Source organism: Carcharhinus amblyrhynchos, chromosome 2, assembly GCF_965287045.1.
Source record: "Carcharhinus amblyrhynchos chromosome 2, sCarAmb.v2.hapA, whole genome shotgun sequence".
NCBI lineage: Eukaryota > Metazoa > Chordata > Chondrichthyes > Carcharhiniformes > Carcharhinidae > Carcharhinus > Carcharhinus amblyrhynchos.
The window spans coordinates 20,413,948-20,429,744 of NC_137325.1; the positions used below are offsets into that span (position 1 = coordinate 20,413,948).

Here is a 15,797-nt window from a genome sequence, read left to right on the forward strand (position 1 = left end):
AGATACTCTGTCAGAGAGTCAGTGCAGATTTTATGGGCCGAATGGCCTCTTTCTGCACTTTAGGAATTCTATGGTTCTATGAATGTCAGCTTTGGATGAACAGAATTGTGACTTATTTCCCTTCTTACAGGTTGACACAAAATGATTTAGATGATGCAGCAGCTGAAAGCTTTGGTGAAATGCTAAAAGTTAACACATCTCTGGAAAGCCTGTGGTAATATTTAACCTTCATTCTTCTGCAATAACATATGGGATTTTTTTCAAATCACATGCCCGAGGTTGAAATGGAAGATTAAATCACTGTAAAGGACTATCACACCATTTATATTTTTAGTTGCTTGGCTCTGGTCTGCACCAGCCACAATCCCATCCAGGCCCTATCCCATAACTCTAGTATTTACCATGCTAATTCCCCTGACACTGGGGTCAATTAAGCATGGCCACTCAGTATGACTAATTGAGCATGGTCAATCAGGGACAGCACAGTGACACAGCGGTTAGCACTGTTGCCTCATAGCGTTTTCCTCTAAGCTACTCATCATCCTGACTTGGAAATACATCACCGTTCTTTCACTGTCAAAGTCATGGAACTCCCTCTCCAACAGCACTGTGGATGTACGTACACCAGATAGGCTGCAGTGGTTCAAAAAAGCAGCTCACCACCACCTTTGTGAGGGCAATTAGAGATGGGCGGTAAGTGCTGGCCTAACCGGCGATGCCCACATCTCATGAAAGAACAAATGAAAAATCTGAAATATAGAGTGTGTTCCTTCTGAGCTCATATTAAATGACCCAATTCCTGCGCATGACACCAGGCTACACTTGCTGTATGACAGTTGCTTTGCTTGAAGCTCAGATGCCCTCCTCACTGGGGTGGGCTCTTGTTGCTTCTTCCACAACATTGAAATGGAGCCTGAGCCCCAACATCTGCAGAGCCTCAGTCCTCACCATTCAGGTAGTGCACTCCCACTGCACACAGAATTCTTACAGTGAAGAAGGAGACCATTCAGGCCATCAATTCTGCACCAACTCCCTGAAAGAGCATCTTACCCTGCCCCACCCCCCTCACACTATGCCTGTAATCCAGCAAATTTACCATGGCTAATCTACCTAACATACACATCCTTTGGACACTAAAGAGCAATCTAGCATGGACAATCCACCTATGCTGCACATCTTTGGACTGTGAGAGGAAACCAGGGTGCCCAGAGGAAACCCACACAGACACAGACATGTGCAAACTTCACACAAACAGTCACCCAAAGCTGGAATTGAGCCCGGGTCCCTGGCGCTGCGAGGCAAGAGTGCTAACTACTATGCCATCATGCTGCCTGTGTATCCAAAATTCATTGTGGCTCTGTTTTTATTCAGCAATCAACAAAAATTAAAGCAGTTTGCTCAAGATATTTTCCTATGCATTTAGCACATTCGAAATGATGAATCCTTAACTTGATCTCCTTTCAGTTTGCACCAATTTGGATTAGCAGTGCTTTAATCAGACATTCTACTGCATTTGTTTTATTCTTTCAGAGGGTGTAGGTATTGCTGGCTAGGCCAGCATGTATTAGAACATAGAACATAGAACACTACAGCACAAACAGGCCCTTCGGCCCACAAGTTGCGCCAATCACATCTATACCTACTAAGCCATAGACCTATCTATAACCCCCAATCCCATTAGATCCCATATACTCATCCAGAAGTCTTTTAAAAGACCCCAGCGAGTTCACCTCCACCACCACCGGCGGCAGCCGATTCCATTCACTCACCACCCTCTGAGTGAAAAACTTACCCCTAACATCTCCTCTGTACTTGCTTCTCTGCACCTTAAACCTGTGTCCTCTCGTAGTGACCATTTCAGCCCGGGGAAATAGCCTCTGAGAATCCACCTTATCTATTCCTTTCAACATCTTATAAACCTCTATCAGGTTGCCTCTCAGCCTTCATCTCTCCAGGGAGAAGAGTCCCAGCTCCCTCAACCTATCTTCATAAGGCATGCCTCCCAATCCAGGCAACATCCTTGTAAATCTCCTCTGCACCCTTTCAATAGCTTCCACGTCCTTCCTATAGTGAGGTGACCAGAACTGCGCACAGTACTCCAAGTAGTATTGGCCCATCCCTATTTGCCTGAAGATGATGGTGCCCCCACCTTTTTGAACTGCTGTAGTCCATGTGGTGTTAGGGTAGCCAAAAGTGATTAAATGTATTCCTGGTGTGTTTCATCACATGACTTGCCCACATTAGTCAGCCAACACGCCCATCCTCCTGACGCACTGCCTTCCTGCACTAACTAGAAAGCAAAAAGATTAATTACCCAGTTGGATGATGTTGGATTGTTGACCATTCTTTGAATGGGGGCTCAGTGAGCTAGACATCTGGTTAGTGATGCAGAGCAACACCAACAACAAGGTTTCAATTCCCATACCGGCCGAGGTTATTTTTGAAAGCCCCACCTTCTCAACCTTGCCCTTCACCTGAGGTGTGGTGATCCTCAGGTTAAATCACCCAGACCCTATCCCCATATAACCCCATGTATTTACCCTGCTAATCCCCCTGACGCTAAGGGGCAATTTAGCATGTCCAATCTCCCTAACCTGCACATCTTTGGAGTGTGGGAGGAAACCAGATCATCCAGAGGAAACCCACATAGACAAGGGGAGAATGTACAAACTCCATATAGTCACCTGAGGCCGGAATTGAACCCGGGTCTCTGATGCTGTGAGGCAGCAGTGCTAACCATTGTGCCATTGTGCTGCCCTATGTCTACACACCTTACTTCAGTTTCAATGTGTCCCAGCCCAAAAATTCACTTCGCTTTCTTTCTTGGAGAAGGAAAGGTTGTAAGAGCCAATATAAAAGAAGTGTCTAGATTTGCAATGGTCACATTTGCACAAGGTAACATTATATTTAGCATATGTACGGTCGTAGGCAAATCACCAAAAATGTGGTGAATATTCTGCAGGTTGATTGAAAACAAGATAACGACACGTGGAGCTACATACCTCCTTGACTCACTCAGAGAAAATACCACCATCAATGAGATATGGTAAGGCAAAAATCTCAATCAGCTTTTCTGTTGCATCTATTAGTTTCCATTGAATTCGAATGAAAGTGGTAAGATCAGACATTTGACATTATTTAAGCAATTTGTTCCCCTTTCTCTTCAAGTTGTGCAGACTCTTCTTCAGACTCTGTTCAGTGCCCTATCAACTTTCTTAATACATCAACCTATTGATTTGATTTGATTTATTATCACGTGTATTGGGATACAGTGAAGACTATTTCTTCTTGCACTATACAGACAAAGCATCCCATTCACTGAGTACATTAAGGAGAAGGAGACGATGCAGAATGTAATGTTACAGTCACAGCTAGGGTGTAGAAAAAGATCAACTAAATATAAGGTAGGTCCATTCAAAAGTCTGATGGCAGCGAAGAGGCTGTTTTTGAGTCCAGTAGTACACGACCTCAGACTTTTGTATCTTTTTGCCAACAGAAGAAAGTGGGAGAGAGTTTGCCCGGGGTGCATGGGGTCTTTGATTATGCTGGCTTTTCCAAGGCAGCGGGAGGTGTAGATGGGATCAATGGATGGGAGGCTGGTTTGCATGATGGATTGGGCTATGTTCATAACTCTTAGTAATTTCTTGCGGTCTTGGTCAGAGTAGGAGCCATACCGAGCTGTGATGCATCCAAAAAGGATGCCTTAAGTTGACAGGCTTTGTTTTGTTTTATTATGTTATGCAAGTTGGGAGTCACTGGTAAGGCCATCATTTGTTGCCCATCCCTAAATCCCCTCTGAAATGGCCTAGCAGGCCACTCTGTTCAATGGTAATTAACAGTCAACTACTATGGGTCTGGCATTGCATGTAGGCCAGACCAGGTAAGGATGGCTGATTTCCTTCCCTAAATGACATCAGTGAACCATGAGACTTTTACACACGCTGCTTTGCCTGAGTTTATGCATCATAATCAGGATGTGAACCTTCTCTCTCGCTCAGTGATGCTTGAGCCATTGTAGCATTCTCATTACCAACCCAATTGGGATCAACTAATTCACTGCAGATTGACCAAGTCCTGAACTCAGACGTAGCATCCCTACTTCTGAGTCAGATGAAGCAGCATTAACAATTGACTGCTTCACACTCATATCCAAAGGATGAAGGTATGAGATTAGATAGAGTTCTTTCAGGAAATAATTCTCTGGATGCAGTATATTTGTGTTGAAGACAAGACAAAAGATTGGAAGAAATAGGTGATTTTGAACATATTTTTCCAATGCTCTTCATCGCTAAAGATTTTTTCCATGTCATTTCTGGATTGGTGTAAACTAATTGATAAAATGTTAATTGTAGTGATTAGTCAATATCTCCATTAGCACTGTATAATGAATCTACATGGTAAAACATGAACCACACTCCTCTCCGATGTCCCTGTGGAAGAAAAGTACAGGGAAGTGTATCTGGACTGACTGGTCTTTCTAGGTTATCCAATGCCTTTATTAACTGATCCATTGGATGAGCTCAGGGATAGAGTATTATGAGCACTTCTGATTTGATTTGATTTTATTCTTACATGTACAGGGGTATAATGAAAAGTATTGTGTCTTGCACGCTATACAGACAAAAAATACCATTCTTGAGGTACATAGGGTAAAGGAAAAGGATAGGGTGCAGAATATATCCTACCACCTCACCCACCACAGAGTCAGAGCAGGCGAGGTTCAACAACAGAAATCTGCATTGAACTCAGGCAGGAATTTCTGACCTTGTCCTTATAAGGCTGTAAAATCCCACCCATAGTGTTGTAGCTACAGGTAGCGTGAAGAGAAAGATCAACTTAATACATGGTAAGACCATTTAAAAATCTAATGAGAACAGGGAAGAAGCTGTCTTGAGCCTGTTGGTTTGTGTTTTCAGACTTTTGTATCTTTTTCCCCAATGGAAGATGGTGAGTGGTGTCCTTAATTATGCTGGTTGCTTTCCCAAGGCAATGGGAAGTGTAGACAGAGTCAATGGATGGGAGACGGGTTTGCCTGATGGACTGGCCTACATTCACAATCCAACTTACACAATGAGATTTTTACAGATAAATGTTTGTATTTTGGTGTGATTTTCTATTGAGACAGTTGAATGCAATAAAATGTTTGGTTTTGCCTTTGAAAACCATATGTAAAGCTTACTGGGTAGAAGGATGAGTGTTGGAAGCACCAATGAATGAGACTCAGGAAGTTGTGTTCCAAGGTCATGAATTTCTGTTCTGCCACTGAGCACGAGAGGAATTGTTGATACTTTAAGGCAGAACCAGAGGTGTAAGGATTTCTTTCACAATAACAATCGTGTTATGGCGGTGAAAAGTGGACCATCTCTGAGTTAATTCCCAAACATTGCTTACAAAAACTGGTTCAGCCTTCAGCGAATTGAAGTTATTGTGAAAATCTCCTTGTTGGCTTCTATTTGGGTACAGTGAGGGAGAATTTATCATGGCCAATGCACCCAAAACAGCACATCTTTCAGGTGGGAGGAAGCCAGAGCACCCAGAGGAAACCCACGCAGATACGGGAAGAATGTGCAGATGTCGCACAGACAAACTGGGAATCGAACCTGGATCCCTAACGTTGTGAGGTAGCAGTGCTAGTCACTGTGAATTAAAAAGCACTCAGATTCTGCAGCCCTCCCACCCCCCCAAAAAAGTGATCTGTCAGTCATGTATAAGCGACAAGGTTATTTCCAAGGTTAACTGACAGCTCACACAACATACTGCTTTGATATGGTAGAAGGTCACCAAGGTTGGTTGGGCAGATTCTGGGAGATATCATCACATGACTTTCAACTTGGCATGCGTCATGTACCATCACCGTGCTTGGCCTTTGCTACTCAATAAATGGATCTTGATCATCAGTCAAATAGCCTTTCTGCTCTATCCCATTCTCTAATAACTAGTAAAAGAGAACTTCAAAGAAAATGCCAAAAGAAAAACAGAATTTAACAAAAACTTTTTCTCCAAGCTTGCTCACAATATTGTCCACAAGGTTAGTGATATTCGATTCCTTGAGGCTCTAGGGCAATCTGGAATGGATTTTCCTCCTTCACAACCCATTACTGAGCCTAGTCTGCAGCTTAGTCAATCGAGGCGATTCAAACTGCTGCATCTCAAAACTAGGAGGAAAGCACTTCCAAGTCTTCCTACAATAGAGAGGGTAATGAGTGCAGAGTGGTTAGTACTGCTGCTTCACAGCGTCAGGGATCTGGGTTTGTTCCCGGTCTGGGTCACTGTCTGTGTGGCTTGTAAAATCAGCTATAGTTGGGATCTGGTACAGAAACAGAAACCTCAAAGACCCAACTATCCTGGGAGCCAATAGAAGATGGGTCACTAAATTGTCTTGGCATATGATTGTATACAAGAGTTTGGGCCATTTTCCGAGTTTAAAAATACTTCACGAGGGAAGCAAATCTAATTCCATCACCGGATAAAAGCAATTTACTGCGGATGCTGAAATCTGAACCCAAAGGCGAAAATGCTGGAAAATCTCAGCAGGTCTGGCAGCGTCTGTAAGGAGAGAAAAGAACTGACGTTTCGAGTCTAGATGACCCTTTGTCAAAGCTAAAAGGCATAGAAAGTGGGAGATATTTCTACTGTAGGGTGAGGGAATAAAAGACGACTCATAGCCACAATCAATGGGAAAGGCTGCTAATGGCAGTCCATAGAGAAAATAAAAGGTGTGAATGGCCAAATGGCAGAGAAATCAGAGCAAATGAAGATGTGGGTGGGGAGGAGAAGGGAAACATCTTGCCCCTCCCCCCACATCTTCCTGAGTCATTTGCACTCGAAACATCAGCTCTTTTCTCTCCTTACAGATGCTGCCAGACCTGCTGAGATTTTCCAGCATTTTCTCTTCTAACTCCATCACTTTTTGGTTGATGCGAAAAAAACCAAAATGGCAATTGTGTAATGATGTGTTGCTTCTGTTCCAGTCTAAAGGATAACTGCATTCCACCAGAAGATGCCTGTCATCTCGTGAAAGACAAACGCATTGTCATCTAGGTCATTAATGGAGTCATCACTGTTTACAGTGTTAAGGAATATCTTGGTTGGCATGATAACATTCTCACCTCCAACTCAGAAAATCATCGGTTCAAACCTATCTTGAATCAAGGCCGTCTCCAGAGATTGGAGTACATAATCTAGTCAGACATTTCCAATGCAGCAATCTCAGGACGTTTTATTGACAATGGGCTGTTAGATCAAGCTATTACCTCTCAGGCATTATTTTGAAGAGTGAGGAGTTCTTGCCAATATTGAGTCAACATTACTCAAACAGACAATATGGTAATGTTTTTAATTGCTGTTTGTGAGACATCACTGTGTGTTAATTGTCTGCTATGTTTCCTACAACACTGGCTATGTTTCAGAACTACCTGACTGGCTGTAAAGCACTTTAAGGTGTCCTGAGGCCGTGAAGGCACAAAATTAATGCAAGTCTGTCTTCTCTACTCATTCACGGAAGTAAATTAGTTTCTGGCCTTAGTTGGAGATCAGGATCTGCTTCAGATCCATCTATCATTGTTCGCCTTTCACTCGCAATAAACCAAAGCTGCTCGATATTGTCTGCTGTGCACTACTCTGATCAGCCCAGCTCTTTAAATGAGTAGTCACGTGCGTTTGCACATCACCAGAAGGTCATCTCAAAACAGCTTGACCTTGTACTGCCTGCAGTTTGATTTGATTTATTATTGTCACATGTATTAGGATAGTATTTCTATACAGACGAAATATACCAGAGAAGAGAAAGATCAGCTTAATATATGATAGGGCCATTCAAAAGACTGTTGATAAGTGTTTTCAGCCTTTTGTATCTTTTCCCTTTCTTGAATCCAGTCTGCTGCATAACCATAATTTTTTTAAAAAGCAAGCTCTTTGCTTTGGAGTTTGGAAAGTTCTCTTTTATAACATATCCAGGATTTGGGGGGGGTCTGCACCTTCCTTTTTTTTAATTCATTTGTGGGACATGGGTGTCGCTGGCAGGCCAGCATTTATTGCCCATCCCTAGTTACCCTTGGAGGACAGGTGAGAGTCAACCACATTACTGTGGATCTGGAGTCACATGTAGGCCAGACCAGGTAAGGACAGCAGATTTTCTTCCCTCAAGGACATAAGTGAACCAGATGGGTTTTTCTGACAATGAATAATGGTTTCATGGTCATTAATAGATTCTTAATTCCATTTTTTTTGTTGAATTCTAATTCCACCATTGGCCCTGGCAGGATTCGAACCTGGGTTCCCAGAACATTAGCTGAGTTTCTGGATTAATAGTCGAGCATTAATACCTCTAGGTCATTGACTCCCCATCAAATATCAAATTACCCTCTTCATGTCAAATTTTAGCTGACTAAGACAGCAGCATAGGATGAGTATCCAACGCTACATGAACACAAAGCTTCTCCGTAGCTGATCTTACTGCAATTGGAAGCATTGGCGACTGAACCTCAATCAGTCATTTCCTTATTAGGTTTTAGAGTCTGGGACTGGTAGCTGTGGTATAACTGCAGTCCAATAACTGCCCCAAACCCACCTATCACCCTCCTCCACAGAAAATATTCCTGGTCAACTCAGTATCCTGCAAAGCAATTGTGCAGATTTGAGACCCATGACGTTACTTTAGAAAAAGTCACATAATGGCTGGAATTTTACCGGAATCAGGCCAGTCATGGCTTGCAGAACAGCATTCTCCATTGGTCTCGGGCCAGATCTTATGACCCTCAGGGAGGCAAGGCGATAAAATTCCAGCAAATGTCTTTAAATATTTTGCTTCCAACTGGTGCTGAAACTGGTGCTCAAAAGAGTCATAAAAATGCTGAAAATTCAACTCTTGGATCTGTTCACTATTCGGACTGAACATGGCTGATCTGCACCGCAGGTCCATTTTGCCCCCTTTGTAAGAAAATAAATATGTATTTACATTGCTTTAAAACAGCAGATGAACAGAGCAGCTAAGTTGAATGGGTTTAAACTGCATGCTTACAAATCTTATCTTTCCATTACAATGACACTGGGGATATTGGAGAAACATAATCGAAACATAAAGCTTTTTACAATTAAAGCGAAAATGGACCAGATTCACAACTCCCAGGTATGGAGTCTGTCCAGAAATCAGTTTCACTACTTGTAAAAATACATTTGATAAGTTGAAAGCTTGATATTAAATCAGCTCTTCCTGCAGATGGAAAGGGGTAGTTAGAAAGATTTGCAAAGGATGACACAGAAATGGGCAGATCATCGTGGGTGACCGGCCAAGGTAGAAAGAACTCGACTCCAGGATAGCTGCAGATTGTTTTAGCACTTGCCTACTTGACCCTGCATGGAAGCAGGTGAAGTGTCATTCAGTCACAAGCAGCCTATAGAGAAACCCATTGTTGATGGGCCACATCCCTAGTGCGTGGTTCAAAGTTCAGGCACAACAGAAATGAGAGCTGGGGAGGAACAGAGCTTCACTACAATTAATCCAACCTCACTTTTTACCTCCTGGTGGAACTTCCTTACCTGGAACCTTCGTATCCGTCCTCAGCTTTATAATTCAGGCTTGCTTGCACAGATTGTGAAGGAGATGACTTGGCTACGAAGGAAGTCGTGTTACACTCCAAGAGTATCCATCAAAACAGTTGGAATCTTCCCAAAGAGCTTTCACCAGCCATGTAAGAATTTTTGTCATGCGGCTTATCAAAGATAAACATTTGATTTCCGAAAGGTCATGCATTTTAGCAATTCCAAAGGTGTTCTTATAGTTATCCAAACAATTTTCACTTAAACTTAAACCCAAGATGATCTTTAATTCTCACGTCATTTCTGAGAGTATAATAAATGATTGTTTTCTTTATAAAGTCAGGGTTTATGCTTGAAATTTCTTTAAGAAAATGAACCTATTAAGTGAACTGTAAAATTAAACTTTGCAGGGATAAAAGCCAATTCCCCAAATTAAGTTGTCAAATCACTTTGTACCTTTTTGCTCCCTACAAGCCTACAAAAACACAAAACAAAGTTAAATCAGCAAAATTGGATGACAAATGTTTGTTAAAAAAACTGATGCATTGCCACACTTAATTAATAGCTTTAGTTAACTTCAATGAGGGATATCATCAGGTTTGAAGGGTCGAATGGCCTACTCCTGCTTCTAGTTTCTATCAATAGTCACTCAGTAATTTCAGAGAGTTCTTACAAATGAATTTCTAAATATAGGACTGCTTTTTATGTGGTTTTGAGTTTTTTTTGGAATAACAACACATGTAGTCAATAATCAAGCACATTACTGTCTCGAACCTTCACACATCTGTTCTTAAAAATGATTCAAGATTATCTCAACACCTTTGCTCAATGGAACAAATTGAACCAGGCAATGGTTGTTTCTTAATAGATCAGTAACTTAAAATAACAGGCAATAAGGGGTGAAAGTCTGCATTAAACTGATATATTTTTTAATTCTGTGTTGACTTTTGGCATAGTTATCAGCAAGGAAGGATTAACAAGCCCGAGACTTTTGTTCATGAGGGGGGTTGTTGAGGGGGAAGAAAATATTGTTTTGTCTAGTGTTAACTTGGCAATTGTGAATTAGAGACAGGAGTAGGCCACTCAGCCCCTCAAGCCTGTTCCATCATTCAATAAGATCATGTCTGATCTGCTTGTAACTTCAACCCCACGTTACTGCCTACCCGGATAACCTTTCACCCCCTTGTTAATCAAGAATCTATCTAGCTCATCCTTAAAAATATTCAAAGACTCTGCTTTCTACTGCCTTTGGAGGAAGTAACTTTCCTGAGATTCACAACCCTGTGAGAGAAAAAAAATCCTCATCTGTCTTAAATGAGCGATCCCTTATTTCTAAATAGTGACCCATAGTTCTAAATTCCCTGACAAGAGGATTAATCCTGGCAACACCCCTCAAGATCGTAAATGTTTTGATCGCCTTTTACTCTTCTAAATTCTAGTGGATACAAACCTAACCTCTCCAACTTTTTTCATAAGGCAGCTCATTCCTTCCTGGTATTAATCTGGTAAACCCTCTCTGAAAAGCTTCTAATGCATGTATATCTTTCCTCAAATAAGGAGACCAATACTGTACACAGTACTCCACATGTGGTCTTGCTAATGCCCTGTACAACTGAAGCATAACAACCCTACTTTTGTAATCAATTCTCTTTATAGTAAATTATAATGTGCTATTAGCTTTCCTAATTACTTGCTGTAACTGCATACTAGTTTTTTGTGATTCATGCATTCGGACGCCCTGATCCCTCTGCACCTCAGAGCTTTGCAATCTCTCACCCTTTAGATTTTTTTTATTCTTCCTGCCAAAATGAACAATTTCTCATTTGCCCACATTATCCTCTATTTGCTAGAGTTTTGCCCACTCATTTAACTCACCTGTGGTCCCTTTGTATCCTCCTTATGTCCTCTTCACAATTTACCTTCCTACCTATTTTTGTGCCATCAGCAAATTGAGCAACCATACCTTTGACCCTTCATCCAAGTCAATTACAAAAAGTTGAGGACCCAGCACTGTGGCAAACCACTCATCACATCCTGCCAACCAGAAAACTGCCCAATTAAGCCAACTCTGTTTCCTGTTAGCTAGCCAATCTTCTATCCATGCCAATATCTTTCCCCCCACACCATGACCTTTCATTTTCTGCAATAAAACTTTTGATGTAGCACTTCATTAAATGCATTCTGGAGATCTAAATACAGTACATCCACTAGTTCCCCTTCATCCACTGCACGTGATTCCTTCAAAGAATGGCAATAAATTGATTAAACACGATTTCCCTTTCACAAAACCATGTTGGATCTGCCTGAATGCCTTGAATTTTTCTTTAAAAACTGAGAACATCTGTGGGTCATTATGAAAGTTCCCCTTGGCTTGACTGCAAGAACCTTAGGTCAATGCAAACGTCATGAAGGCACATCAGTTGTTGGATCAAAGCAAGTTACAAATCACCCGCAACTAAACTGGGAGTTTGATTTATAGAATCCCTATGGTACGGAAGGAGGCCATTCAGCCTGCTGAGTCTGCACCAACTCTCTGATAGAGTATTCCCCCCACCCAAGGCCAATCCCTGTAATCCCATGTATTTACCCAGTTAATTCCCTAATCTGCCCATCTTGAGACCCTAAGAGACAATTTAGCATGGCCAATCCACCTAACTTGCACATCTTGGACTGTGTGTGGGGGGAGGGGGGAACCGGAGCACTTGGAGACACAGGGAGAACATGCAATCTCCACACAAACAGTCACCCAAGGCCAGAATCAAACATGGGTCCCTGGCACTGTGAGGCAGCAGTGCTAACCAGTGTGCCACCATGCCGTCCTTTGTCCCTTGAACATGGAAGTCATGAGACATTTGGTTGGGAATTAACAAAGGAGGCTGCCACCAATCATGCCAGGGTGCGTGGGAAGAGCCACTCCATCAGTCCTACTTCTCTGCCCTTTCCTTATAATCATACAAATTTTATCTTTTCAATTACAGCAATCTCATCTTTGAGTCAAAAAGTTGTGGGTGCAAGTCCCACTCCGAAGCATTGAGCACAAAAATCAGTACTGAGTGAATGTTGCAATGTAAAGAGTGCTATCTTTTACAGGAAGCATTAAACTGAGGTCCTACCTGCTCATTCGGGTAGATATAAAATGTGTCAGAGAAGGGATGTTTCTCCCAATGTCTCGGCTAAGGTTTATCCCTCAACCAAATCTCTCTAAAAATAATTACTTGGTCATTATTTATCTGCCTTTTGCAGAACTTTGTTGTGTTCAAATTGACTGCTGTGTTTCCCTACATATCAATAGTGGCTGCACTCCAGGAGGGCATCAATGGCCTTAGGATGTCCTGAGGTATGCAAAATGCTTTATAAAAGCAAATTCTTTCTTCACATAATCCAATTCGACTAGAAAGTCTGTACTTGGAACTGGCAGTTTTGCTGAGCAGTTGGCTTTTAGTTTAGAGCACCGTGATTTCTCTGTAAACAAGAGAATTTTCCCCTCCTGTCCACCATGGGAATCATAGGCAGATGGCGGGAGTGGGCAGTGCAGACCATGCAAAGCTCCGTTGACCTGGGGCGGGATTTTCCGACTTTGGGGTGAGCGCCGCCGGAAAATCCTGCCCAAGGTTGAAACTCCACGACAAACGTCACTCAAATCCTGTATCAACATCTCATCATCAACTTCATATGTTCCAGTTTCTCAAAGGAGGCATCAAATAATCCATTTTCTTTTTAATATAGTCAATTTATTGATTTTTTTTTCTGTTGATTTGTTTATGATAATATCTCATCTTCCTCCCAGAGGTGGAGACATGGTCACCCCTAAAGAAGGAGCACAGTTTACAGGGGTTTCCTGCAATAACATTAACTGCTAGCAATTATTACTCAGTTCATTTCTTAAAAAAAAAACTGTATAGACTCTGTGCTGCCCACAGGTTAAGGAAAGGTGCCGCTATAATACGCAAATGCGCCTTTATCCTTTTTGGCTAATCGATGGAGAACGATGGAACATCTTCCTACTTTTGGCACTCACGGTTAGCATCGAGCTTTCCCATGGTCATGAAGTAGATTCTCCAATAATGTATCTGAACTCCAGCCATGGAAGAGTGACATACTAATGTGATGTCAGCCTTTCTTATAGGATCCTTCTCTGAGCAGGAGTGCTGGAATGTGGTCAATATTACATTGCAAACCTGCGCTTCTTGGGAGCCATGTCACGACTCTCATCACCCCCCCCCCCAACGCCCCAACACCCCCCCACGCCCCTCCCTCCCCCCAAGCCCCTACCAGGCTGACTGGTCTGTCCGCCAGATTCATGGTGCCAACAGCAAGAGGAGACTTCATTTTTATCATTCGAGGCTGAATCAGAAGCCTGGTCCCAAAGGATGAATGTTAACCCATCACATCACTCAGTCCTTGCAAGCTCATCTATTTAACAGGTCCAGAATCTTCAGGGAAGGACAGGCTTGTTCGCTTGTTTGCCCTAAATCACACTATGATCATGGTCCATCATTACAGCTCTTCCTCTGTATACATGTGTGCAAAATGCTGATAAAGCACAGGTCCAAAATTCTGTTCAAACCATTTAACTTGAATTTCACTTTGCCATGTGTCATCTGAAAATTGAACTGGACTACTATCACTCGCTGCTACCTGCATTGAGTTGTGTGTGTGTGTGTGTATGTATATGTGTGCGCATATGTATATGTGTGCCTGCGTGTGTACATGTGTAGATTTGTGCCTGTGTGCACATGTGCATGTGTCTGTGCATGTGTGTGTGCACGCATGTGTCCTTTGTGTATATGTATGCCTATGCACTCATGCGCACGCGTGCATGTATGTATATGTGTGCCTGTACGCACACATGTGTGTGCATGTGTATATGTGGGCCTGTGCACGTGTGTGTGTGTGTTTTGGGCAGAAAGTTCCAGTTATATCCTAGGGTTTCACCAACCCTATCCCAATATTTTTAACATCAAACACTGAGCCATTCACACATCTCTCACAAATGGCTACAGCTGCACAGTTACAGTGCAAAAAGAAACGTATAGAAAACAATTAATAACATGAACAAATCAATCAGCGTGTGCTTTCGAATCAAAAAAAGGTAGAAAGGCACAAACTAATTACCATACAATTAAACATTGGCTGAATACATAAAGAAAAACCATTTTATCCTGCGTGTGTCCTTCATATATATATACATATATTAAATACATTATATATATATTTGGCACAACATGTCCAAATGGCAACAGAGCCAATCCATGGGGATTCCAAAACAAAACCCAGAAGGAAATGAGGGATGTGGCGACGCTGAATCTGTAGCCATCATTTATAAAGGAAGAAGATAAGTTTTCCTATTCAACAGTCTAAGGAAGCAGCAATGATCATCGTACTCTTTAAGTATCTCCTCGCCTTTCGCGAATTCAGTCACAGCCCCTGATTAGTTGAACAAGTTGTTCCATTGACAGAGGTACAGGAAAACCTGATGAAGGAACAAAATCTGAAATTAATTAACCGCACCTCGGAGAGTTGTGACATTGAATGCAGAGAATTCAAAAGTGCTTCTTCACTATTTACATCTCAAACATGAGGAAGAATGTATGGAAACATCAAAGGCCATCATCTACCCTCTTCATGGATGCCCTGAGCAACTGGTTTCAAATTAGACAAGTAGGGTAGTTCAAAAATAAAGGACACCTGCACTTTATCTCATTGACTGAGGCACTTTGGAATGAAATGGCTTCTGCTCAGCAGATTACACAGCCAGTGTCGGCCTGTTAACCTGTTAGTAATATTGGGCCAGAGCATCACAGAATTACTATAGCACAGGAGGCCATTCGGCATATCGTGTCTCTCCAAATGAGAAATTCACCTAATGCCACTCCCCCGCTCTCTCCCCGTAACTCTTGACATTCTTCCTTTTCAGATAGTGACCCAATTCCCTCTTAAACTTGCAGCCGCACAGTGGTTAGCACTGCTGCCTCACAGTTCCTGGGATCCGTGTTTGATCCCTGGCTTAGGTCACTATCTGTGAGGAGTCTGCACACTCTCCCAGTGTTTGCGTGGGTTTCCTCCAGCTGCTTCAGTTTCTTCCCACAGTCCGAAAGACGTGCTGATTGGGTGCATTGGCCATGTTAAATTCTCCCTTATAGTACCCAAACAGGCTCTGAAGTAATAATAAGTAAACTTTAAACCCCCCAGGCAGTGCTTTCCAAATCCTAACCACTCACTGCGCGAAAAAATTAAAATTTCTTTATTAGTGCCACAAA

At 42.2% G+C, this 15,797-nt stretch overlaps 2 protein-coding genes across 2 annotated transcripts in view; one reads left to right on the forward strand and one right to left on the reverse strand.

Moving 5' to 3' along the window:
• Positions 1 to 7,206, forward strand: part of LOC145360371 (nucleotide-binding oligomerization domain-containing protein 1-like) — a 32,435-nt gene extending 25,229 nt beyond the window's left edge. The window contains exons 9-11 of the mRNA XM_080215557.1: positions 131 to 214; positions 2,963 to 3,046; positions 6,972 to 7,206. Coding sequence (XP_080071683.1) covers positions 131 to 214; positions 2,963 to 3,046; positions 6,972 to 7,041 — 238 coding nt within the window. The 3' untranslated portion in view covers positions 7,042 to 7,206. The remainder of the gene's footprint in view (positions 1 to 130; positions 215 to 2,962; positions 3,047 to 6,971) is intronic.
• Positions 7,207 to 13,796: 6,590 nt separating this feature from the next.
• The window catches only part of znrf2b (zinc and ring finger 2b), a 174,686-nt gene continuing 172,685 nt past the window's right edge, over positions 13,797 to 15,797 (reverse strand). Inside the window, exon 5 of the mRNA XM_080203303.1 lies at positions 13,797 to 15,010. The gene's annotated coding sequence lies outside the window, so the exon portion shown is untranslated. The remainder of the gene's footprint in view (positions 15,011 to 15,797) is intronic.